At 48.1% G+C, this 21677-nt stretch overlaps 1 protein-coding gene and 1 pseudogene across 5 annotated transcripts in view; both read left to right on the forward strand.

Annotated features, from left to right (window-relative positions):
- The window catches only part of dzank1 (double zinc ribbon and ankyrin repeat domains 1), a 197370-nt gene that overhangs the window by 66883 nt on the left and 108810 nt on the right, over window positions 1–21677 (forward strand). For all 5 annotated transcript variants that reach the window (XM_072503985.1, XM_072503989.1, XM_072503979.1 and 2 more), the window contains exons 11-12: window positions 12628–12750; window positions 15709–15873. In XM_072503985.1, the coding sequence (XP_072360086.1) occupies window positions 12628–12750; window positions 15709–15873 (288 nt within the window). The remainder of the gene's footprint in view (window positions 1–12627; window positions 12751–15708; window positions 15874–21677) is intronic.
- LOC140429137 (thyrotropin receptor pseudogene) lies at window positions 10851–11666 on the forward strand (annotated as a pseudogene).

The following is a 21677-nucleotide window of genomic DNA, read 5'->3' on the forward strand; positions in this document are numbered from 1 at the left end:
CCTGTTGCTGTGAAGCCACAGTGTTAACCACTGTGCTACCGTACTGCATTAAGGGAGGGTGGATTTGCATCGATATATAGAAGATAGGAGCAAGAGGAGGCCCTTTGAGCCCTCTCCGCCATTTATCATAATCATTTTTTATTTTTCCTCTCTACCAACCAGTTTTCTATCCACCTCAATACACTTCCCCCAATCCCATGCTCTTTAATCTTGCACAATAATCTCTTGTGCGGGACTTTGTTAAACACCTTCTAAAAGTCCAAATATACCACATCGACTGGTTCCCCCTTGTCAACTGTACTAGTTAATGCTGTAGTTAATAAACTGTACCATTTGCTTGTGTGGGGGAATCACATAAATATTCCTGTAGATTTGGCATCTCAAATGCAAAGAGTCATACCCTTTGCCCAATAAGCAGACTTCCCTCAGGAGCAGGGTGTTATTGATTGCACCCATGCTGCCATAAAAGCTCCAACTCATAATGCGGACACATTAATCACCTGAAAGCCCTTCCATTTACTCAATGTACAGGTGGGTTGAGACCATAATAAGCTCTTCCTTCAAGTGTGTGTAAGGTTCCCAGACACCTTCGTACTAAGAAGTTCCCTACGCCCTCAGCTATTTCAGCCACCTGCATAAATCCGTGGTTGGTTTCTAGGAGACAAGGGGCGGGATTCTCCACTCTCGCGCCGAAGTGGCCGCGCCGTCGTGAACGCCGTTGAGGTTCACGACGGCGCGAAACGGCCCCGGTCCCGACCGATTTAGGCCCTGACAATGGGCCAGGATCGGGGCCGCGTCATCTACACGCGCCAGGCCTTGTCGCCCGCGTAAAAGCAGCGCCGCATAGATGACCCGGCCGGCGCCGCATAACGGGCGTCATCCACGCATGCATGGTTGCCGTCCTCTCTACGTCCGCCCCACAAGAAGATGGCGGACGGATCTTGCGGGGCCACGGAAGGAAGGAGGCCCTCCTTCAGAGAGGATGGCCCGACGATTGGTGGCCACCGATCGCGGGCCACCCCACAGTTCAGGTAAAGCCTGGTGCAGGATCCCCCCTCGCCCCCCGCAGGCCGCCCCCCCAGCGTTCACGCACCGCTCACGACTGCAGCAACCAGGTGTGGACGGCGCCGGGGGGAACCCGCCGTTTTGTCCTGGCCGCTCGGCCCATCCGGGCCTCAGAATAGCGGGGGTGCCGGAGAATTGCCATTTTCGGTGTCTCCGGCGATTCTCTGGCCTGCGGCCCGCGAAACTCAACCGGGCCGTTCCCGCCGCTTGGGAGAATCGTGGGAGGGCGTCGGACCGGCGTCCGGGAAAGTTTGGCGGCCCAGGCGATTCTCCCAACCAGCGTGGAAGGATTTATCCTAGGATTGGCTGGGAAGCTAGGGAGGAGATTGCTGAGCCTTTGGTTATGATCTTTAAGTCATCTCTGTCTACAGGAATAGTGCCAGAAGACTGGAGGATAGCAAATGTTGTCCCCTTGTTCAAGAAGGGGAGTAGAGACAACCCTGATAACTATAGACCAGTGAGCCTTACTTCTGTTGTGGGCAAAGTCTTGGAAAGGTTTATAAGAGATAGGATGTATAATCATCTGGAAAGGAATAATTTGATTAGAGATAGTCAACACCGTTTTGTGAAGGGTAGGTCATGCCTCACAAACCTTATTGAGTTCTTTGAGAAGGTGACCAAACAGGTGGATGAGGGTAAAGCAGTTGATGTGGTGTATATGGATTTCAGTAAAGCGTTTGATAAGGTTCCTCACGGTAGGCTATTGCAGAAAATACGGAGGCATGGGATTCAGGGTGATTTAGCAGTTTGGATCAGAGATTGGCTAGCTGGAAGAAGAGAAAGGGTGGTGGTTGATGGGAAATGTTCAGACTGGAGTCCAGTTACTAGTGGTGTACCACCCCGAGGTTCTTATTTGTATTTCAATGTCTCCCTATACTAATCACCAAGACCTTTTTTAATAAAATAGACAGGAGCATCACGAGCTTCGTGTGGGCAGGGAAAGTTCCGAGAGTAAGGAGGGGGCTCCTTCAGCGTAGTAGGGACAGAGGAGGATTGGCACTACCGAACTTGGGCGATTACTATTGGGCCGCCAATGTGGCAATGATATGTAAATGGATGATGGAGGGTGAGGGAGCGGCGTGGAAAAGACTGGAGAGAAAGTCCTGTAAAGGGACGAGTTTAGAGGCGCTGGTGACGGCGCCGCTACCGATCTCACCTAAAAAGTTTACCACGAACCCGGTGGTGGCGGCAACATTGAATATCTGGGGACAGTGGAGGCGACAGAGAGGGGTGCGGGGAGCCCTGGTGGGGTCCCCAATCAGGAACAACCATAGGTTCGCCCCAGGAAGAATGGATGGAGGATTTCAGAGCTGGTACCAGTTGGGAATTAGGAGGGTGGGAGATTTATTGATAGATGGGACTTTTGCGAGCTTGGGAGCATTGGAGGAAAAGTATAAGTTGCCCCGGGGAAATTTCTTGAGATATATGCAGGTGAGGGCGTTAACTAGACAACAGGTGAGGGAATTTCCGTTGCTCCCGACACAGGGGATACAGGACAGGGTGCTTTCAGGGGTGTGGGTCGGAGAGGGCAAGGTGTCAGAGATTTACCGAGAGATGAGGGAAGAGGGGGAGGAGTCGGTGGGCGAACTAAAAGGAAAGTGGGAAGAAGAACTAGGGGAGGAGATAGAGGAGGGTATGTGGGCTGATGCCCTAAGCAGGGTAAATTCCTCTTCCTCATGCGCCAGGCTTAGCCTGATTCAATTTAAGGTGCTACATAGAGCACACATAACGGGAGCAAGATTGAGCAGGTTCTTTGGAGTGGAGGACAAATGTGGGAGGTGTGGCGGGAGCCCGGCAAACCACGCACATATGTTTTGGGCGTGCCCGGCACTGGAAGGGTATTGGAAGGGAGTGACGGGAGTGATTTCGCGGGTGGTGAAGGCCCGGGTCAAACCAGGCTGGGGGTTAGCTCTATTTGGAGTTGCGGAAGAGCCGGGAGTGCAGGAGGCGAAAGAGGCCGACGTTGTGGCCTTTGCGTCCCTAGTAGCCCGGCGCAGGATCCTACTCATTTGGAAGGAGGCGAAACCCCCCGGACTGGAGGCCTGGGTAAATGATATGGCAGGGTTCATTAAACTGGAGCAGATAAAGTTTGCCCTGAGAGGATCGGCTCAAGGGTTCACCAGGCGGTGGCAGCCATTTCTCGACTACCTAGGGGAACGTTAGAGGGAAGACAGATGACCAGCAGCAGCAACCCAGGGGGAAGGGGGGGGGGGGGTTTAGTTTAGTTTAGGTCAAAGATAAAGGGGTTTTGTTACTTGTGTATTGTTAAAAATTTCTGTATTATTGTTGCGTTTGCTTTGTAAGAGGGGAAAAATTGTTGTTTGGGGAAAAAATTTCAATAAAACATATTTAAAAAAAAAAAAAACTAGTGGTGTACCACAAGGATCTGTTTTGGGGCCACTGCTGTTTGTAATTTTTATAAATGACCTGGAGGAGGGCATAGAAGGATGGGTGAGTAAATTTGCAGATGACACTAAAGTCGGTGGAGTTGTGGACAGTGCGGAAGGATGTTACAAGTTACAGAGGGACATAGATAAGCTGCAGAGCTGGGCTGAGAGGTGGCAAATGGAGTTTAATGCAGAAAAGTGTGAGGTGATTCATTTTGGAAGGAATAACAGGAAGACAGAGTACTGGGCTAATGGTACGATTCTTGGTAGTGTGGATGAGCAGAGAGATCTCGGTGTCCATGTACATAGATCCCTGAAAGTTGCCACCCAGGTTGAGAGGGTTGTTAAGAAGGTGTACAGTGTGTTAGCTTTCATTGGTAGAGGGATTGAGTTTCGGAGCCATGAGGTCATGTTGCAGCTGTACAAAACTCTGGTGCGGCCGCATTTGGAGTATTGCGTGCAATTCTGGTCGCCGCATTATAGGAAGGATGTGGAAGCATTGGAAAGGGTGCAGAGGAGATTTACCAGAATGTTGCCTGGAATGGAGGGAAGGTCTTATGAGGGCAGGCTGAGGGACTTGAGGCTGTTTTCTTTAGAGAAAAGAAGGTTAAGAGGTGACTTAATTGAGGCATACAAGATGATCAGAGGATTAGATAGGGTGGACAGTGAGAACCATTTTGCCTCGGATGGTGATGTCTAGCACGAGGGGACATAGCCTTAAATTGAGGGGAGATAGATATAGGACAGATGTCAGAGGTAGGTTCTTTACTCAGAGAGTAGTAAGGGTGTGGAATGCCCTGCCTGCAACAGTAGTGGACTCGCCAACATTAAGGACATTCAAATAGTCGCCGGGAGTGAAGGAGGCGAAAGAGGCCGGAATTCTGGCCTTTGCGTCCCTAGTAGCCCGCCGAAGGATTCTCCTTCAGTGGAAAGATGCGAGGCCCCCAAGCGTGGAATCCTGGATCAGCGCTATGGCAGGGTTCATTAAATTGGAGAGGGTGAAATTCGCCTTGAGAGGGTCGGTACAAGGGTTCTTTAGGCGGTGGCAACCGTTCTTAGACTTTCTGGCAGAACGCTAGACATTGGTCAATGGCAGCAGCAGCTCGGAGGGGAGGCGGGGGGGGGGGAGTTTACTTTATTTTTGTTTATGTTATTTACACTGGAGGGTCTGAGGGGGTGTATCCCCTTGTTTTAAGTCGGGGTGTTAATGTTAATTTATTATTTATGTACCGGGGGGGAGGGGTTTGGGGGTTGCTTTTTGAGATTGTGTTTTGTCCTTAACCCTGTTGGGTTTTTTCTTTCTCATTTTGTTATTGATATTTTATGAAAACCTTTAATAAAAATTTTTTTTTATTTTTTAAAAAGGACATTCAAATAGTCATTGGATAGACATATGGCCGATAAGGGAATCGTGTAGATGGGCTTTAAAGTGGTTTCACAGGTCGTCGCAACATCGAGGGCCAAAGGGCCTGTACTGCTCTGTAATGTTCTATGTTCCTTTGCATTATGTTGTAACACTGGTGATATCATGTCAGCAGTCCATTTTGCATTTACTATTGAAGCCTGTGTAAATAAAAATGTAGTGAGATGTTAAATTGGCTGCTGACTCGCTGTTGCCCATTTTACACGATCATGGAAGAGTCAAGATCTGTCTCACTCAGTGCAAATTGGTGAGCAGGACAGGGGGGGCATCTAGCCAAGTGCAATGCCCTAGTCTCCTTGACGTAGGAGAAGCAACAGCTTTGATCGGGAGGCCAACCACTAGCAGAGGAGTCTTGCACTTGACTCAGAATAGCTTGTCAGAGTGCAGCTGCAATTGGCGAATGATAATTTGCAAACACAATGCATTCTGTCCATAAAATCCATATAATCCCTACATCCAGTTTGCACCAACCCTCTGAAAGAGAACCCGACTTAGGCCCAATTCCTGTAACCCCACCTAACCTGCACGTCTCTGGACACTAAGGGGCAATTTTATCATGGCCAGTCCACCGAACCTGCACATCTTTGGACTGTGGGAGCACCCAGAGGAAACCCGGGCAGACACGGGGAGAATGTCCAAACTGCACACAGTGTTATATGTAGAAAAATCAAATTGGATTCTCTGTGTAAGCTACTTTAAATTTTGAAGACAAAATAAAATAAGTACTGACAGAGTACAGCATAAGAAGCTGAATAAAATTTCACTTAATTATCTGGTGTATACTTGGGTTATTGAGTAGTTTTTAAAGAACCACCTGTTGTTTGCAATTATCGTAATTTCCACCAAATGCATATAAATTTTTGATTTATAAAATATATCAAGACCAGTCTTGTTTCATATTTAACAATACAAATTAATTGTAGGGTTCAGTGGTGGGAATGAAAACATTGCAGATCTACAGGGATAAAGCAGGGAAGTGGGATAACAGAATATCTATGATGCACAGGCACAATGGGCCAAAAGGCCTTCAGCACGTTATGATTCCATGGGATGTGAGACCATAACATAAAATTTCCCATAATATGGAACTGAGTTGGGGGTTTCACCCAGGTGCCACAAAATGGTTGGTACATGAAACAAAATATAATATTGGAGAAGTACAGTGAACTCAACTGTAGGGAATCAAATCAGATTTTTAAGACCGAGGAGATGGAGCATTCTTCTCTATTAATCTATACCCTACTTGTGTTGAAAATATTTAGGATAGATTTTGGGTGTCGGATGTAGAAAAGTGTTCTGTTCTCCAGCTCCAAATCCCCTTTAATAAACACAAAAATTAAATTTGCACCCTCCGTCAAAGATAAATTCTTCCAGCTTCATTCATGTGAGGCCAGCAAAGGAAGATAAGCACATCATTCAGCCCTTGCATCCTGCTCTGCTGTTCAATTAGATCATGGCTGATCTGTGCCTTCAAGTCCAGATTTCCTTTGTGCAGGCAGTCTTCGGACTAACGACACAATTGGTTCCCCCAAAAGTTGCGCCCCCCCCCCCCCCAGAACAATGTTATAAATAGGGTTACGCTATTTTCATCAAAATAACTCTAAATTTTGTATGCACTCAATTATAGATGAGTAATAAATAGATCAACATTAACCTATTTATTGACATAAAAGAATATAGAAATGCAAGTACTGTTTACTATTATACAGTACTGTACTGTCTACATCAATTTGGAAAAACAAAGGCACCAAGTACTGCAAAAATGCGATGGAACAGCAACTAAACATTGATGCGCACGTATGAATGCCACTGACATGATGTCATAAAGTCAAAATCGCTGTGGGAAAGTGAAACGGTGTCAATTTATAAATGTCGTAAACGTCTTTCGTCATAACCCGAATGTCCGAAAGTCAAGGACTGCCTGTATCTTTACCTAACAAAAATCTTATTAACCTCAGTCTTGAAAACTCCAATTATCCCAAATTTCACAGCATTGTCGGAGCGAAAATTCCACAATTCTACCATATGGATGAAAAAGGTTTTCCTGGAACTTCCGGGTGCGGCTATGCTGAGCTAAGTTGCACGTTCGGCAGCTCCCGCCAGAAATGGACTTTTGGGCTCTTTTGAGGGGCCCCAACGGCAATTGTTCGACGGTTCCCAGCGTGGGAAGGTGACAGTACGGTTCCCCCGGCACTGTATGGATTGGACCAGGAGTGGAGCGGTCAAGAAAGTGATTTTAGTGCAGCGAAAAGTGCGAGGGAGGAGAAGCAAGATGGCAGCGGGTGGAGACCAAGCAGCGTGGGCGCTATGGTCGCAGGAGCAGCAGAAGTTCCTCAAACGCTGCTTTGCGGAGCTGAAGGCAGAACTGCTAGAGCTGATGAAGGCGTCGATCGACAAGCTGGTGGAGACCCAGAAGGCCCAAGGGGCGGCAATCCAGGAGGTGCGGCCAAAAGCCTCGGAAAACGAGGATGAGATCTTGGGCCTGGTGGTGAACGTGGAGGCGCACGAGGCGCTGAACAAGAAGTGGCAAGAAAAATTTGAGGACATGGAGAATCGGTCAAGGAGAAAGAATCTCCGGATTCTGGGTCTCCCGGTGGGAGTGGAGGGGTCTGATGCCGGGCCATATGTGGTCACGATGCTCGACGCGCTGATGGGCGCCGGAGCTTTCCCGAGGCCCCTAGAGCTGTACGGGGCTCATAGAGTCCTGGCGAGGAGGCCCAAGGCCAACGAGCTGCCAAGAGCGGTAATGGTGCGGTTCCACCGCTTTGTGGACGGAGTGTGTCCTGAGATGGGCCAAAAAAGAACGGAGCAGCAGGTGGGAGAACACAGAGATCCGAATATACCAGGACTGGAGCGCGGAGGTGGCCAAGAAGAGGGCCGGCTTCAACCGGGCTAAGGCGGTTCTCCATCAGAAGGGGGTGAAGTTCGGGATGCTGCAGCCAGCGCGATTGTGGGTCATATTTCAGGATCGGCACCACTACTTCGAGACACTGGAGGAGGCGTGGACCTTTATCCAAGCTAAAAAGTTGGACTCGAACTGAGGGTTTGATGGGAGGGGGTGCCTAGGGGGGTTACTGTGTTTTGGGGGATGCTCTGTTCTGTTTTCTTTGATGCTGGGTGGGGTTGGGCGAAATGGTTTGACGTGGGCGATGTGTGATGTGGGCATCGGTGTTGGAAGGACAGGGCCCGGGATGGGGAGTTGAGGTAAGGCTGCAAAAAGGTTGTTGCGTCAGAGGGGGCGGGGCCAGCTTGGATGGAAAGGGAAGGGAAGGAAGGGCGGTGCTGGAGAGGAGCACACACTGATTGCCAGGGGGAGGTGGAGGGATTCTCACACTGGGGGGGTCGATGGAGTGGCGGGAGAGGCTGGGGTCAGCAGGGGTCAGCTGACTTACTGGAGTGCCATGGGGGGAGCAAAATGGCTGGAGGAGGATCTAGCTTGGGGGGGGAGGGGAGGAACTGGGTTGCTGCTGCATTGGCCAAAGGGGAGCTGGAGCTAGGGGAGGGAGTCGGGGCGGCGGTCCGCCGCCTGGGGGAATGGAGGGTGTGGGAGGCGCGAGCATGTGGCTGGCCTAAAAAGGGAGATGGCTAGTCGGCAGGGGTGGGAGGGGCGGGAAGCCCCCTGATCCGGCTGATAACTTGGAATGTGAGGGGCCTGAACGGGTGGTCAAGAGGGCCTGGGTGTTCGCGCACCTAAAAGGACTGAAGGCAGATGTGGTTATGCTCCAGGAGACGCATTTGAAGGTGGCAGATCAGGTTAGGCTGAGAAAGGGGTGGGTAGGGCAGGTCTTTCACTCGGGGTTGGACGCGAAGAATAGAGGGGTGGCGATTCTGGTGGGGAAGCGGGTGTCGTTTGAGGCGCTGAACATTGTGGCAGATAATGGAGGCTGGTACGTGATGGTGAGTGGTAGGTTGCAGGGGGTGCGGATGGTACTGGTGAACGTATGTGCCCCGAATTGGGATGATGCCGAATTTATGAAGCGCATGTGGGGTCGCATTCCGGATTTGGAGGCAGGGAGCCTGATAATGGGGGGGGGGGGGGTGGGACTTCAACACGGTGCTGGACCCAGCACTGGACCGTTCTAGGTCCAGGACGGGTAAGAGACCGGCTGCAGCCAAGGTGCTTTGGGGGTTTATGGACCAGATGGGGGGGGTGGGGGGGGGCAGTGGATCCATGGAGGTTTGCCAGGCCGGTGGCCAGGGAATTTTCCTTTTTTTCCCACGTCCATAAAGCCTACTCCCGGATAGATTTTTTCATCGTGAGTAGGGCGCTAATCCCAAGAGTGGAGAGCACGGGCTATTCGGCCATAGCCATTTCAGATCATGCCCCGCATTGGGTGGAGAGGTACCAGCGCCCACTGTGGCGCCTCGATGTTGGCGGATGAGGTGGTGCGCGGGCGGATTCGGGGGTGTATCGAAAGATACTTAGAGGCCAATGACAATGGGGAGGTGCAGGTGGGGGTAGTCTGGGAGGCGTTGAAGGCGGTGGTCAGGGGAGAGCTAATCTCCATTAGGGCCCATAGGGAGAAGAGAGAGGGGAGGGAGAGGGAGAGATTGGTGGGGGATATATTAAGGTTGGACAGGAGCTATGCACAGGCCCCCGAGGAGGGACTACTTAGGGAGCGACGGAACCTCCAGACGGAATTCGACTTGCTGACTACTGGGAAAGCAGAGGATCAGTGGAGGAAAGCGCAGGAGGCAGTGTATGAGTATGGGGAGAAGGCGAGTCAGATGCTGGCACATCAGCTTCGGAAGAGGGAGGCTGCGAGGGAGATTGGTGGAGTTAGGGGTAAAGGGGGGAACACGGTGCGGAGTGCGGTGGGAATAAACGAGGCATTCAGGGACTTCAATGAGGAGCTGTATAGATTGGAGCCCCCAACGGGGGAGGGAGGGATGTGCCAATTTCTAGATCGGCTAAGGTTCCCGAGGGTGGAGGAGGAGCAGGTGGTTGGGCTGGGGGCACCGATTGGGCTGGAGGAGCTGGTTAAGGAACTAGGGAGCATGCAGGCAGGGAAGGCCCTGGGGCCGGATGCGTTCCCGGTAGAATTTTATAGGAAGTACGTGGACCTGCTGGGCCCGCTGCTAGTGAGGACTTTCAATGAGGCGAGGGAGGGGGGGACCTTGCCCCCGACAATGTTCAGGGTGCTGATCTCTTTGATCTTGAAGCGGGATAAGGACCCATTACAGTGTGGATCGTACAGGCCGATCTCGCTCCTCAATGTCGACGCAGAGTTGCTGGATAAGGTTCTGGCCACGAGAATTGAGGACTGTGTCCTGGGGGTGATTCATGAGGACCAGACGGGATTTGTGAAGGGTAGGCAGCTAAACACAAATGTGCGGAGGCTCCTTAATGTAATTATGATGCCTTCGGTGGAGGGGGAAGCGGTGGCAGTGGCGGCTATGGACGCAGAGAAGGCCTTCGATAGGGTGGAGTGGGAGTATCTTTGGGAGGTGCTGCAGAGGTTTGGGTTCGGGGAGGGGCTCATTTGTATAGGATACTATACAAAGCCCCGAGGTACACCATGAGTCCGGTGGTGGCGGCGACTCTGAGGATTTGGGGGCATTGGAGGCATCATAGGGGTGAGGGGGGGGGGGGCCTCGGTTTGGTCTGATACAGTCCTGATACAGTTTAAAGTTGTTCACACAGCGCATATGACAGGGACGAGGTTGAGTAGGTTCATTAGGATGGAGGACAGATGTGGGAGGTGCACGGAGGGCCCGGCAAATCACGTCCATATGTTCTGGACGTGCCTGGCGCTGGATGGGTTTTGGAGGGGCTTTGCGAGGACTATGTCCAAGGTGGTGAACGCCCGGGTCAAGCCGAGCTGGGGGGGTAGCATTATTTGGGGTATCGGACGAGCCGGGGGTGCTGGAGGTGAAAGAGGCCGGTATTCTGGCCTTTGCGTCCCTGGTAGCCCGGTGGAGGATTTTGTTACGATGGAAAGATGCGAAGCCCCCGAGTGTGGAAGCCTGGATTAATGACATGGCAGGGTTCGGATCGTCAGGGGAAATGGACCGCTGCAGATTTCTTTGACAAGGAGGAGAAAAAAAACCCAAGGGAGAAAGGGGTGGGTGGGCTAGCAGAGAGGGAAAAAAGATTGCAGGTTTTGGAGCGGTTTTGGTCAGCAGGAAGTGAATTTGGAAGCTGGTTTAAGATGATCCTGCTCATCTTGTATGGGGCTGCTTTGACAACTGTGTCCCGGGCTGCAGACTTGGTGGATCGGTGCCCGAGTGTGTGTGAGTGCTCAGACTGTGGCACTTTCCAGATAACGTGTAAATCCATCGATCACATCCCGACCTTTCCCCAGGACACTGAGAGAATCCGCTTCACGGAAACCCAACTCAAGACCATTCCCACAGAAGCTTTTACAAAGCTCCCAAACATTTCAAGGATATACATTTCTATCGATGCGACACTTCAAAAGGTGGCCGCACATGCATTCTTCAATCTAGAAAAAGTCACACACATAGAGATACGGAACGCAAAGAATTTGAGTCACATTGACATAGATGCTTTCAAGAATCTTCCAATTCTTAAATACCTGGGCATTTTCAACACTGGGTTGAACATATTTCCTGACCTGACGAAAATCCATTCCAATGATGTAAACTTCTTGTTAGAGATCGCTGACAATCCTTTCATTTCAACCATCCCTGCAAATGCCTTTGGTGGGTTATCCAATGAATCACTAACTCTAAAACTCTACAACAACGGGTTCACTAAAGTCCAGGCTTACGCATTCAATGGAACTAAACTGGATGCTGTGATGTCCCAAGCACCTGACGGCCAATGAAGTATTTCTTTGTGGTGAAGATCCAGTTGTAATGCAGGAAGAACAGCAGTCAATTTACACACAGCAAGGCCACTCAAATTGCAGCGTTATAATGACCTGTGCTTCGAGATATTGATCGATGGATAAATATTGGACAGGACATTGGAGAGAGTATTGGGCACTGCTCTTCTTTGTAATAAAGCCGTGGTATCTTTCACATCCGCCACGGAGGGCCCTGGTTCAACATCTCATCTAAATAATAACACCTTCGACAATGCAAAAAAAAAAAAAAAAAATGACATGGCAGGGTTCATCAATCTGGAGAGGATAAAATTTGCCTTGAGAGGGTCTGCAGGGGTTCTTCAGGCTGTGGCAACCGTTTCTAGACGTTCTCGCGGAGCGTTAGGAGGAGGTCAGCAGCAGCAGCAACGTGGGGGGGGGGGGGGGTTCTTTTGGGGTGGCGTTTGGGTTAGGGTGGGGTGTTTCCCTATTTGTGTTTGTACTGTTATATGGGGGGTTATGGTAGTTTGGGGGAATTCTATGTATAATTCTCACCGGTTGTATTCTTATGTTCTGGGGGGGGGTTTCTGTAGGGGGGGGCTGTTGTTGAAAATTTGAATAAAGATTTTTTTTTTTTTAAAAAAGGTTTTCCTTATTTTCCTTCTAAATGGCTGAATTCTAACATTTTAAGGTTATGTCCCTTTGTTCTGAATTCTCCTTTCATGGGAAGTAGTTTCTCTGTATCTACCCTGTTGTACCCTTTTACCATTTTCAACACCTCATTCAGATTAATCTTTTTAAACTGAAAGGAAAATAAGTCAAGTTTATGCAATAATAATATGAACAGAAATGAAATAGGTTGGTCCATTATTTCACACAGTTAACCGCATAGAAACAACTGTTTCTATTTTGTTCTGCGTTACACTGAAATGTTTCTTAATTTGGTAGATACAGTAATTGTTTTTCCCCCCTTCTAAAACAGCCTCATTTTAATGGAGATTCCAACCCACCGTTACCAAGTCGAGAAGGGAAGATGCTGGCATGTTCCAAATGTGGCCGGGTTAACAACACTGATGCTCGATTTTGTGACTGGTGTGGAGCCAAGGTATGCAAAAAGACATTCAGAGATGGCTCAGCTGTCAGAAATTTCACACCTTTGGCCACCTGTCTTTGTATCCTTATGGTGGCTCAGTGTCAAAATTTGTCTGATAACACTCTCAAGAAACTCCTTGCAATGACATTTCACTGACTCTTTGACTTCTTGTTCTGAGTCTTAAGTGCAAATGGAAGCCTGGCATCTTCAGAACACTTTTCTTTTAAAAAAAAAAAAAATATATATATATTTTTATTCAAAAGTTTACAGAATTTTTACAAAACCACTACTAAACAAAAGGCAACAAAAAACAAAAAAGAATTAACAACTTAACAAAACAAGGTGGGATAACTACCATTTACAAGAAAAAATCTATCTACAACCCATACAGCGCCCCCCCCCCCCCCCCCACACAGTTTGCTGCTGCTGCTGCTGACCTCCCCACTCAACGTTCTGCGAGAAAGTCAAGGAACGGTTGCCACCACCTGGAGAAGCCTATCAAGGACCCTCTCAAGGAAAACTTTATCCTCTCCAAACCAAGAAACCCAGCCACGTCACTGACCCAAGTCTCCACACTTGGGGGTTTCGCATCCCTCCACATTAACAAAATCCGTCTCCGGCCACCAAGGAGGCAAAGGCCAGGACTCCGGCCTCTTTCGGCTCCTGCACTCCCGGATCTTCTGACACCCCAAATATCGCTATCCCCAGACTCTGCTTTACCCGAGTGTCCAAGACCTTGGACATAGCTTTTGCAAAGCCTCGCCAGAATTCTTTAAGTGCCGGGCATGCCCAAAACATATGGACATGATTTGCTGGGCTCCCTGAACACCTCACACACCTGTCCTCCACCCCAAAGAACTTGCTCATTCTTGCCGCTGTCATGTGCGCCCGGTGTACCACCTTAAACTGAATCAGGCTAAGCCTGGCACAAGATGAGGAATTGACCCTGCCCAGGGCGTCCGCCCACAGGCCCTGATACAGCTCCTCACCCAGCTCCTCCTTCCACTTGCCTTTCAGCTCCTCCGCCGAGGCCTCCTCCGCCTCCTGCAGCTCCTGGTATATGTCCGATACCTTTCCGTCTCCTACCCACATGCCCGAGACCACCCTGTCCTGTATCCTATGGGCAGGTAGCAGTGGAAATTCCACCACCTGCTTCTTCAAGAAAGCGTGGACTTGCAAGTACCTAAAGATTTTCCCTGGGGACAAGCTGAATTTCTCCTCCAGCGCCCTCAGGCTAGCAAAAGTCCCATCTATAAACACGTCCCCCAGAATACTTTTCTACATCTGACACCCAAAATCTATCCCAAAGTATTCAAGACTCACTTCGGCAGAAATCTAGTGCATCAGCCTAAAAATTGAAATGTTGTACTTAGGTTTTCACTAATACAATCTAAGTTTCTGATGCCCTGTGGTACATTGAGCACTGTGAAAGTTGAATGGATCTGTGATTGGAGATGTAATTTGAAGGCATATTCACTGACCTTGATTATCCATGTGAGATCATTGAACTTCCTCAGGCACACAGCCAGACCCTCGTGGCCCGAATTGATCTCCTGCTCCTATTCCTTCACAAGATGTGCGTTGAGAGTGTCCTTTCCCAATGTGTAAATATGGCCTCTCTCTTCCTTTTGATCTCCTCACTTAGACCTCTGGTGTCGCTAGGTACATGACAGACCTCTCTCTGCACTGCTGCCCCATTACAAGTTCTCTTTCATCCTGCAAAGCCTTCTGGATACTCTTCCAGTAACTGCTGTAGACTGTGTGCACTTCCCTTTTAAGTGGGGCAGACTGCTTTTTAGAAGTGTGGGCTAGCTATTCAGTAGTCACGCACACTGCTGGGCCCTGGTTACTGTGCAGTCAGTCAGCAGCATATTTCACGGTGAACCACACACTCAATCATGCTGATCACCAGGCAGCATGAGGTTTAATGGGACCAGATGGGGTAATTGCCCATCACAGCCAATGTTCTCTATTTCGTGCCTTTCTTCCACCAGTGTTTCATTTTTAAAAATAAATTTAGAGTACCCAATTATTTTTTTCCAATTAAGGGGCAATTTAGTGTGGCTAATCCACCTACCCTGCACATTTTTGGGCTGTGGGGGTGAAACCCACGTAGACATGGGGAGAATGTGCAAACTCCACACGGACAGTGACCCTGGGCCAGGATCTAACCTGGGACCTCAATGCCATAGGCAGCAATGCTAACCACTGCGCCATCGTGCCGCTCTCACCAGTGTTTTAGTGGCAGACCTCAAAATAGTTCTTTACTAATGAGGAAACACTCAAAATAAAGTTATTCATGACAAAAAAGTAGGTCATTCAGTCCATTGAGTCCATGCCGGCTCCAGTCAGTCCCACTCTCCCATTTGGTTCCTGTAGCTGTGCATATTTATTTACTTCAAGTGACCATCCAATTTCTTTTTAAAACTGTTGACTTTTCACATCACCGCCCTCATGGGTAGCGAGTTCCAGGTCTTTAGCACTCAATGCTAAAGTTCTTCCACACATTCCCTTGCATCTCTTGCTCAAAATCTGAAACCTTCAGGTGCTCTCGTCACGGATGAGGCCTAATCAGTTCAGCATTCCTGATATTTTTGCTTTTGTTTCTAATTTTCAGCATCTGTAGCTTTTGTAATATTTGTGGCACTGTCAGGGATGCCATATCATATGAAATATTAAACTGAGGCCTCGTAGACTTTCTAAGGATCTGAAGGTACAATTTCAAAAAGAAAGAGGAGAAGGTTTTTTTCTGGTTTAGTAGTCAACATTAATCCTTCAACTACTATCACTAAAATATATTATCCAGCCATTGTCTCATTGCTGTTTGTAGGACCTGTGTGCAAATTAGTTGCTACAATTCCTAAATAACATTGACGGCAACTCACAAAGTACTTTATTGGTTGTGAAGTGTTTTGGGGCGTCGTGAGGACATGGACAGTATTAAATAAATGTAAATTCCTTTTCTTCTAGCCTCGTCCCCCTATGAGCTACCTCAGCTGTTTAAAGTGCGGAGCAACTAACCACCCATACGCTCGTTTCTGTGGCTCCTGTGGCCTTTACCTGGAACCCCCTGTACGTGTGGATTCTCGCAACAGTGCATTATTTGGTTCTGGCCAATCTGCAGTCTTAGCTCAGGTAAGTCCTATTAAATGATTCCAGTCTTCTATAGCCATATGAATGTAAAAAGGAGGATATGGGGCGAGTAGGAACCAAAAAGGGATTTAAGCATGGAGGCAGAGAGGCATTGTTGAAGTAATGAAAGAGTACTTGCTTCTGTCTTTCCCAAGGAATAAGGTATTGCCAAAGTCATATTGAAAGAGGAGGTAGTTGCTGAGATCCGCTAAAACTTGATGAAAAGGAAGTAGGTAGGCTGACCGTACTGAAAAGTTGTTAAGTCGACGGGACCGGATCCAGATTCATCCAAGCATACTGTGGGAAGTCAGGGTTAAAAACTGCAGAGGCTTTGACCGTCGGCTTCCAGTCTTCCTTCGAAACACAGCTAATGCCAGAGGACTGGAGATTGCAAATGTTACACCCTTATTCAATAAGCTCATCAACTCAGGCCAGCCAGTTTAACCTTGGTGGTGGGACAAAATTAGGACAAAATTAACACTCACTTGGGCAAGAGTGGATAAATTAGGGAAAGCCATCATGTTAAAATTGTGTTTACCTTGCTTGTTTGAATTTTTTGATTCTGTACGGGGGGGGGGGGGGGGGGGGGGGGTTCTAATGGTGTCATGTGTTTGCTGTGACGTACATGATCTTCCAAAATGTATTTGATAAAAATGCCACCTAACAGGCTTGTCAGTCAAGTTAAAGCCCATGGAATAACAGGGACAGTGGCGGGATGAATGCAAAATTGGCTGAGTGACAGCGTACCAAGAGTTTATTGATCTGTAGGTAGATATATAGTGGCGTTCCCCAGGGATTGGTTATAAGGATTTCTGTTTTTCTTGATATGTTTTAATGACTGTGATCTCGGTGTATGGGCCACAGTTTCAAAATTTGTGGATGACGTTGAGCGCCACTGCTTTTTGGGATGGCACAGTGGTTATCACTGCTGCCTCACAGTGCCACAGACCCGGGTTCAATTCTGACCTCGGGTGACTGTCTGTACGGGGTTGCGCCTTCTCACTGTGTCTGAGTGGGTTTCCTACGGGTGCTCCGGTTTCCGCCCACAGTTCAAAGATGTGCAGGTTAGGTGGATTGGCCATGCTAAATTGTTCCTTGGTGTCCAACGGTTATGTGGAGATATAGGGTTACACGGATAGGGTGGAGGAGTGGGCCTAGGTAGGGTGCTGTTTCAGTGGGTCAGTGCAGACTCGATGGGCTGAATGGCCTTCTGCATTGTCAGGATTCTTTGATTCTATGATGCAAAATTTGAAAGTATTGTGAACTGTGAGGAGCACAGTGTAAGATTTCAAGATGGCACAGAGAAGCTGAGGGATTGGGTGGACAGGTGACATTTAATGCAGAAAGGTGTGATGTGATTCATTTTAGTAGGATGAACAAGGAGAGGCAATATATCACAAAGGATATAATTCTAAAGGGACTGCAGCCCCTCTGAGTAACATTCCAACTCTCAATACTACCCTAGAATGTCAGCCTAGAGTATGTGTTCTGGAGTGGATTTGAACCCACAACTTTCTGGACTCGGTCATGACTGTGCTACCACTAAGCCATGCTGACACCTGACAAAGATGGAAATTCACTGTAATTCAACAACCATACACGAGTGAAATATACATTTCATAATGTTGAAAGCCGCCTTAATATCTGGTGCTCTTCACATGAGTAAGAAATTTCCTGCCTTTGATCAGGAGGTTGAGTGAATGTCCTGCTCCTATTCTCGATTGCAGCGCTCTTGCCTTTAAGTCAGAAGCTTGTGAGGTTGAGTCCCACTTCAGACACTTGAACGCAAAATCTAAGTGGCATTACGGTACTGAAGGAATCCCTGCACACACAGTCATCTTTCAGATAAAATGTTCAAGCAAGGCCCTGTCTGCCCTCTTGAGGTGGACATAAAACATCCCCAGCACTATTTTGAAAAGGAGCAGGGGAGTTCTCCTCTGTGCCCTAGCCAACATTAATGCCTCAATCTATACCACTATCTCATTGCTGTTTTCAGGCACCTGTTTTGTGCCAATTGACTGTGCATTTCTTACATTTCAAAAGTGACTACACTTCAGGAAGTATTTCATTGGCTGTAAAGTTTGGGACCTCCTGAGGCCACAAAAGGCACTACAGAAAAACACGTCTCTTTCTTTTCTCCATCTGCAGGGTGATGTCTGATTTTTGTTCAGCCTGTGTCACATGGTGTGCCAGTAACTGTGCCAAAATGGGTGTGTCTTTATTAGTCGTGCTGTACAACTGCAAATGTCAAACTGGCCAAAACCTTTGCTGCCAAACTCTATCTATAAATACCAATTTAAAATGTCTACAGTTGTTTTCAACTTTAGAAATATGTCTATAGTTTGAATAGTTTTTCTGTGCTGGTGGATAATTTCTATTTAATGCCACAGGATGACAGACTGTACATTTTTTTTAAAGGTTAGTTATAATTTCCAGAGCCTAAATAACAGCAGCAGCTTCCTATGCTAAACAATTAGCAGTCCCAAACAAAATTGTTTGTGTTTCTACCCTGGGCTCTTTAACTTGCTGCAATACATGAATGAGACTTTACTATTGTCTTGTTCACTGAACAAATCAGTGAATTAAATCTCAAGCAGTATGAGTTTAGTTTCTTGTTAGCTGCATAACAGCAGGATCATTTAACACGGAAGGATTATGGAAAATTTCACAAATATTAGAAACCTAAGGTCTTAAAGTCAAATCATAGACATGCACAACCGGTTAGTCAGCATCTGAAAGATCAAGATACTTTAAAATTCTTCCTCCGGATCACTTTCTCCCCAGTGGTAAGATAGAGAGAGGCATTTTGAGCAAATTCTCCTCATTTGGCCTTTATCGTAGCTAAGTATGACTTGCCTCAAAAAAGAATTTTAGGAAAAGAGCTAGAAGAAGTGCAGTATTAGTTCAAGCCCCCAAAACTTCCCATGTTACGTAGGATTACATAGAATTTACAGCAGAGAAACAAGCCATTCAACCCAACTTGTCTATGCCAGTGTTCATTTGCGCAGGGCCTTCCTCCCACCTTGCTTAATCTCACCTTTCAGTTAATGCTCAGTGATAAAAGATGCATTGAGCTATTAGGAATACACAATTGCATAACTACTTGGAGGAATGTCGAACTCTTATACAATAGCAATGTGACCATTGATATTCCCCTATAGCATCTGCTTAAGGGGACATTTTTGGAATCATAAATCTCAACATCAATCCAACTGTTTTAGTGTTGGGCTTCAGTTATAAGATTCAGTGGGATTGGAGGGTGCTGGGAGTAGTTGCATTAGGCTGTGTAAAATGAGACACAGTCAGGAGCTGTCAAAACAATTCCTCCTCAAGCAAAAAGCTCTATCAGTGGGATTCTCCATCCTGCCAGGTGCGTTTTCTGGTGCAGCGCGCCCTCGCTGGCAGCGGGATCCTCCGTCCCAGCAACCAGCCAATGGGGTTTCTCATTGTGGCCACCCCCACACCGTCAGGAAATCGCGGGTGTGAGTGCACTGCCGGTGAAGGGAAGGATCCCACCACTGGAGAATCCCACCCAATATGTTTAAAAAGCAACCCTTTTTAAAAATAAATTTAGAGTACCCAATTCTTTTTTTTATCCAATTAAGGGGCAATTTAGCATGACCAATTCACCTACTCTGCACATCTTTTTGGTTTATGGGGTGTGACCCATGCAGACACAGGGAGAATGTCCAAACTCCACACAGACAGGGAGCTGGGATTGAACCCGGGTCCTCGGCATCGTGTGACAGCAGTTCTAACCACTGTGCCGCCTTTAGAAAGCAACCCTGACCTATATCTGTGTCAATGATCTTTTGATATTGTAAACGTAGAGTACACAATTATGTGAATACCAGCTATAATCTCTGTAATGAGCTTCTACATGAATCTACCCCATTTAATATTTGGTAAAACCTTTTCAACTCTCTAAGTACAGAACCCAATTACAATCCGACTTGTATTTAATCTTTCATCCGAGATACAATTATCTCAAAGTCCAATAACGGCAAGTTTAAATTATCTAACTGAGTATTGAGTGTGTTATCAGATCAATCCCTCCATATGTTTTATGTAGCATTGCAACTGTCTGTCTAGCGATACAGCCAAAGTCTAACATTAATTAAACCATGCCTATGTGAAAGTTGATTCAATGATTAAATTGACCGATCAGCAAGATTGGTACAACAGGACTGATTATAATTTGTGGCACTGAAGCAGTGTAGTTTTATTAGTTTAGCAGAGACAGCGGAGACTATGAGGGCAGTTTTGAGACCACACTAATTGTGTGCAGTTTCAGCGTGTGGGCACAAAGTCCAGAGACGATTGGAAAACGGAATTCTCTCTGGAGAGGTCACGTTTCCTGATTTTCCCCGCATCTCACCAGCAACGTCATGGTGTTCACGCCCACAAAGGGTGGCAACCTTTTTAAATATTTTTTATGAATTTAAATATTATTAATGGGCCCCCTGCCACATGATTTCCCCCCCCCCCCCCTTTCTAAATATTCATACCTCGCTGACGTGACATCACATCCACGAGATTTACACCAGGTTTGGCCAAATGAGAATCTGTTGAGGGGATTCCTCCGGGGCGCAGAGGTAAGTACAGCCCCTGGAGTGGTGGGGGGCGGGAGGATGATCGGTCTGGGCGAGCCCTTGTGGGAGCTCCATGAGGGTGGGATTATTTAGGTTATGGGGGGGGGGAGGAAAACGGGCACTGAGGGGGCAGAAGAGAGAGTGCCAGCGGTGATTGTCAGGGGTGAGGAGGATGAGCCCACAGTACCTCAGTGTGGATTGGGAGCTATTAGGCTGCAGTGCTGATCAGGGCGCCCATTAAAGATGATGCCATGAAGGGAAGGCAGGCAAGGGGTTTGGGTCTCCCGAACCTGTTGTACTACTACTGGGCGGCGAATGTGGAGAAAGTGCGGAGCTGGGTCAGAGGGGTTGATTCTCAGTGGGTCAGAATGGAGGAGAGTTTGTGCAGGGGGTCGGGGCTGAAGGCACTAGCAACAGCGCCGCTCCCGATAGCTCCGGGGAATATTCAGGGAGTCCGGTAATAATAGCTTCATTGAAAATCTGGAGGCAGTTTCGCCAACACTTCGGGTTGGGTTTAGGGTCAAGGGAAATGTCGATTCGGGGGAACCACAGATTTGAGCCAGGGAGGTGGGATGGACGTTTTCGGAAATGGGAAGAGTAGGGGATTAAGACGCTAAAAGATTTGTTTCTTCGGGGTCGGTTTGCAGGATTGAGGGAGCTGGAAACGAAGTATGGGCTGGAGCAGGGAGAAGTGTGTAGGTACATGTAGGCTCGGGATTTTGCCAGGAAGGAAATACAGAGCTTCCCAGAAGAACCGGCCTCCACATTGCTGGAGGAGGTGTTGACGACAAGGGGACTGGAGAAGGGGGCAGTGTCAGCGGTGTACGGAGCTATTCTGGAAGAGGATAAGGCACCACTGGAAGGGATCAAAGCAAAGTGGGAGGAAGAGTTGGAAGAGGTTATAGAGGAGGGGGTCTGGTGTGAGGTGCACTGGATAGTGAATGCCTCCACCTCATGTGCGAGGTTGGGGCTGATACAGCTGAAGGTGGTATATAGAGCGCACTTCAAGGGCGAGGATGAGCCGATTTTTTGAAGGAGTAGAGGATGTGTGCGAGCGTTGTGGGGGGGCGGCCCGCGAATCACGTTCATATGTTTTGGTCCTTTCCAAAGCTAGGGGAGTACTGGCAGGAGGTGTTTAGGGTAATTTCCAAGGTGGTGCGTGCGAAACTGGACCCGGGTCCCCAGGAGGCCATGTTCGGGGTGTTGGACCAGCCA

This window comes from Scyliorhinus torazame, chromosome 1 (genome assembly GCF_047496885.1).
Source record: "Scyliorhinus torazame isolate Kashiwa2021f chromosome 1, sScyTor2.1, whole genome shotgun sequence".
NCBI lineage: Eukaryota > Metazoa > Chordata > Chondrichthyes > Carcharhiniformes > Scyliorhinidae > Scyliorhinus > Scyliorhinus torazame.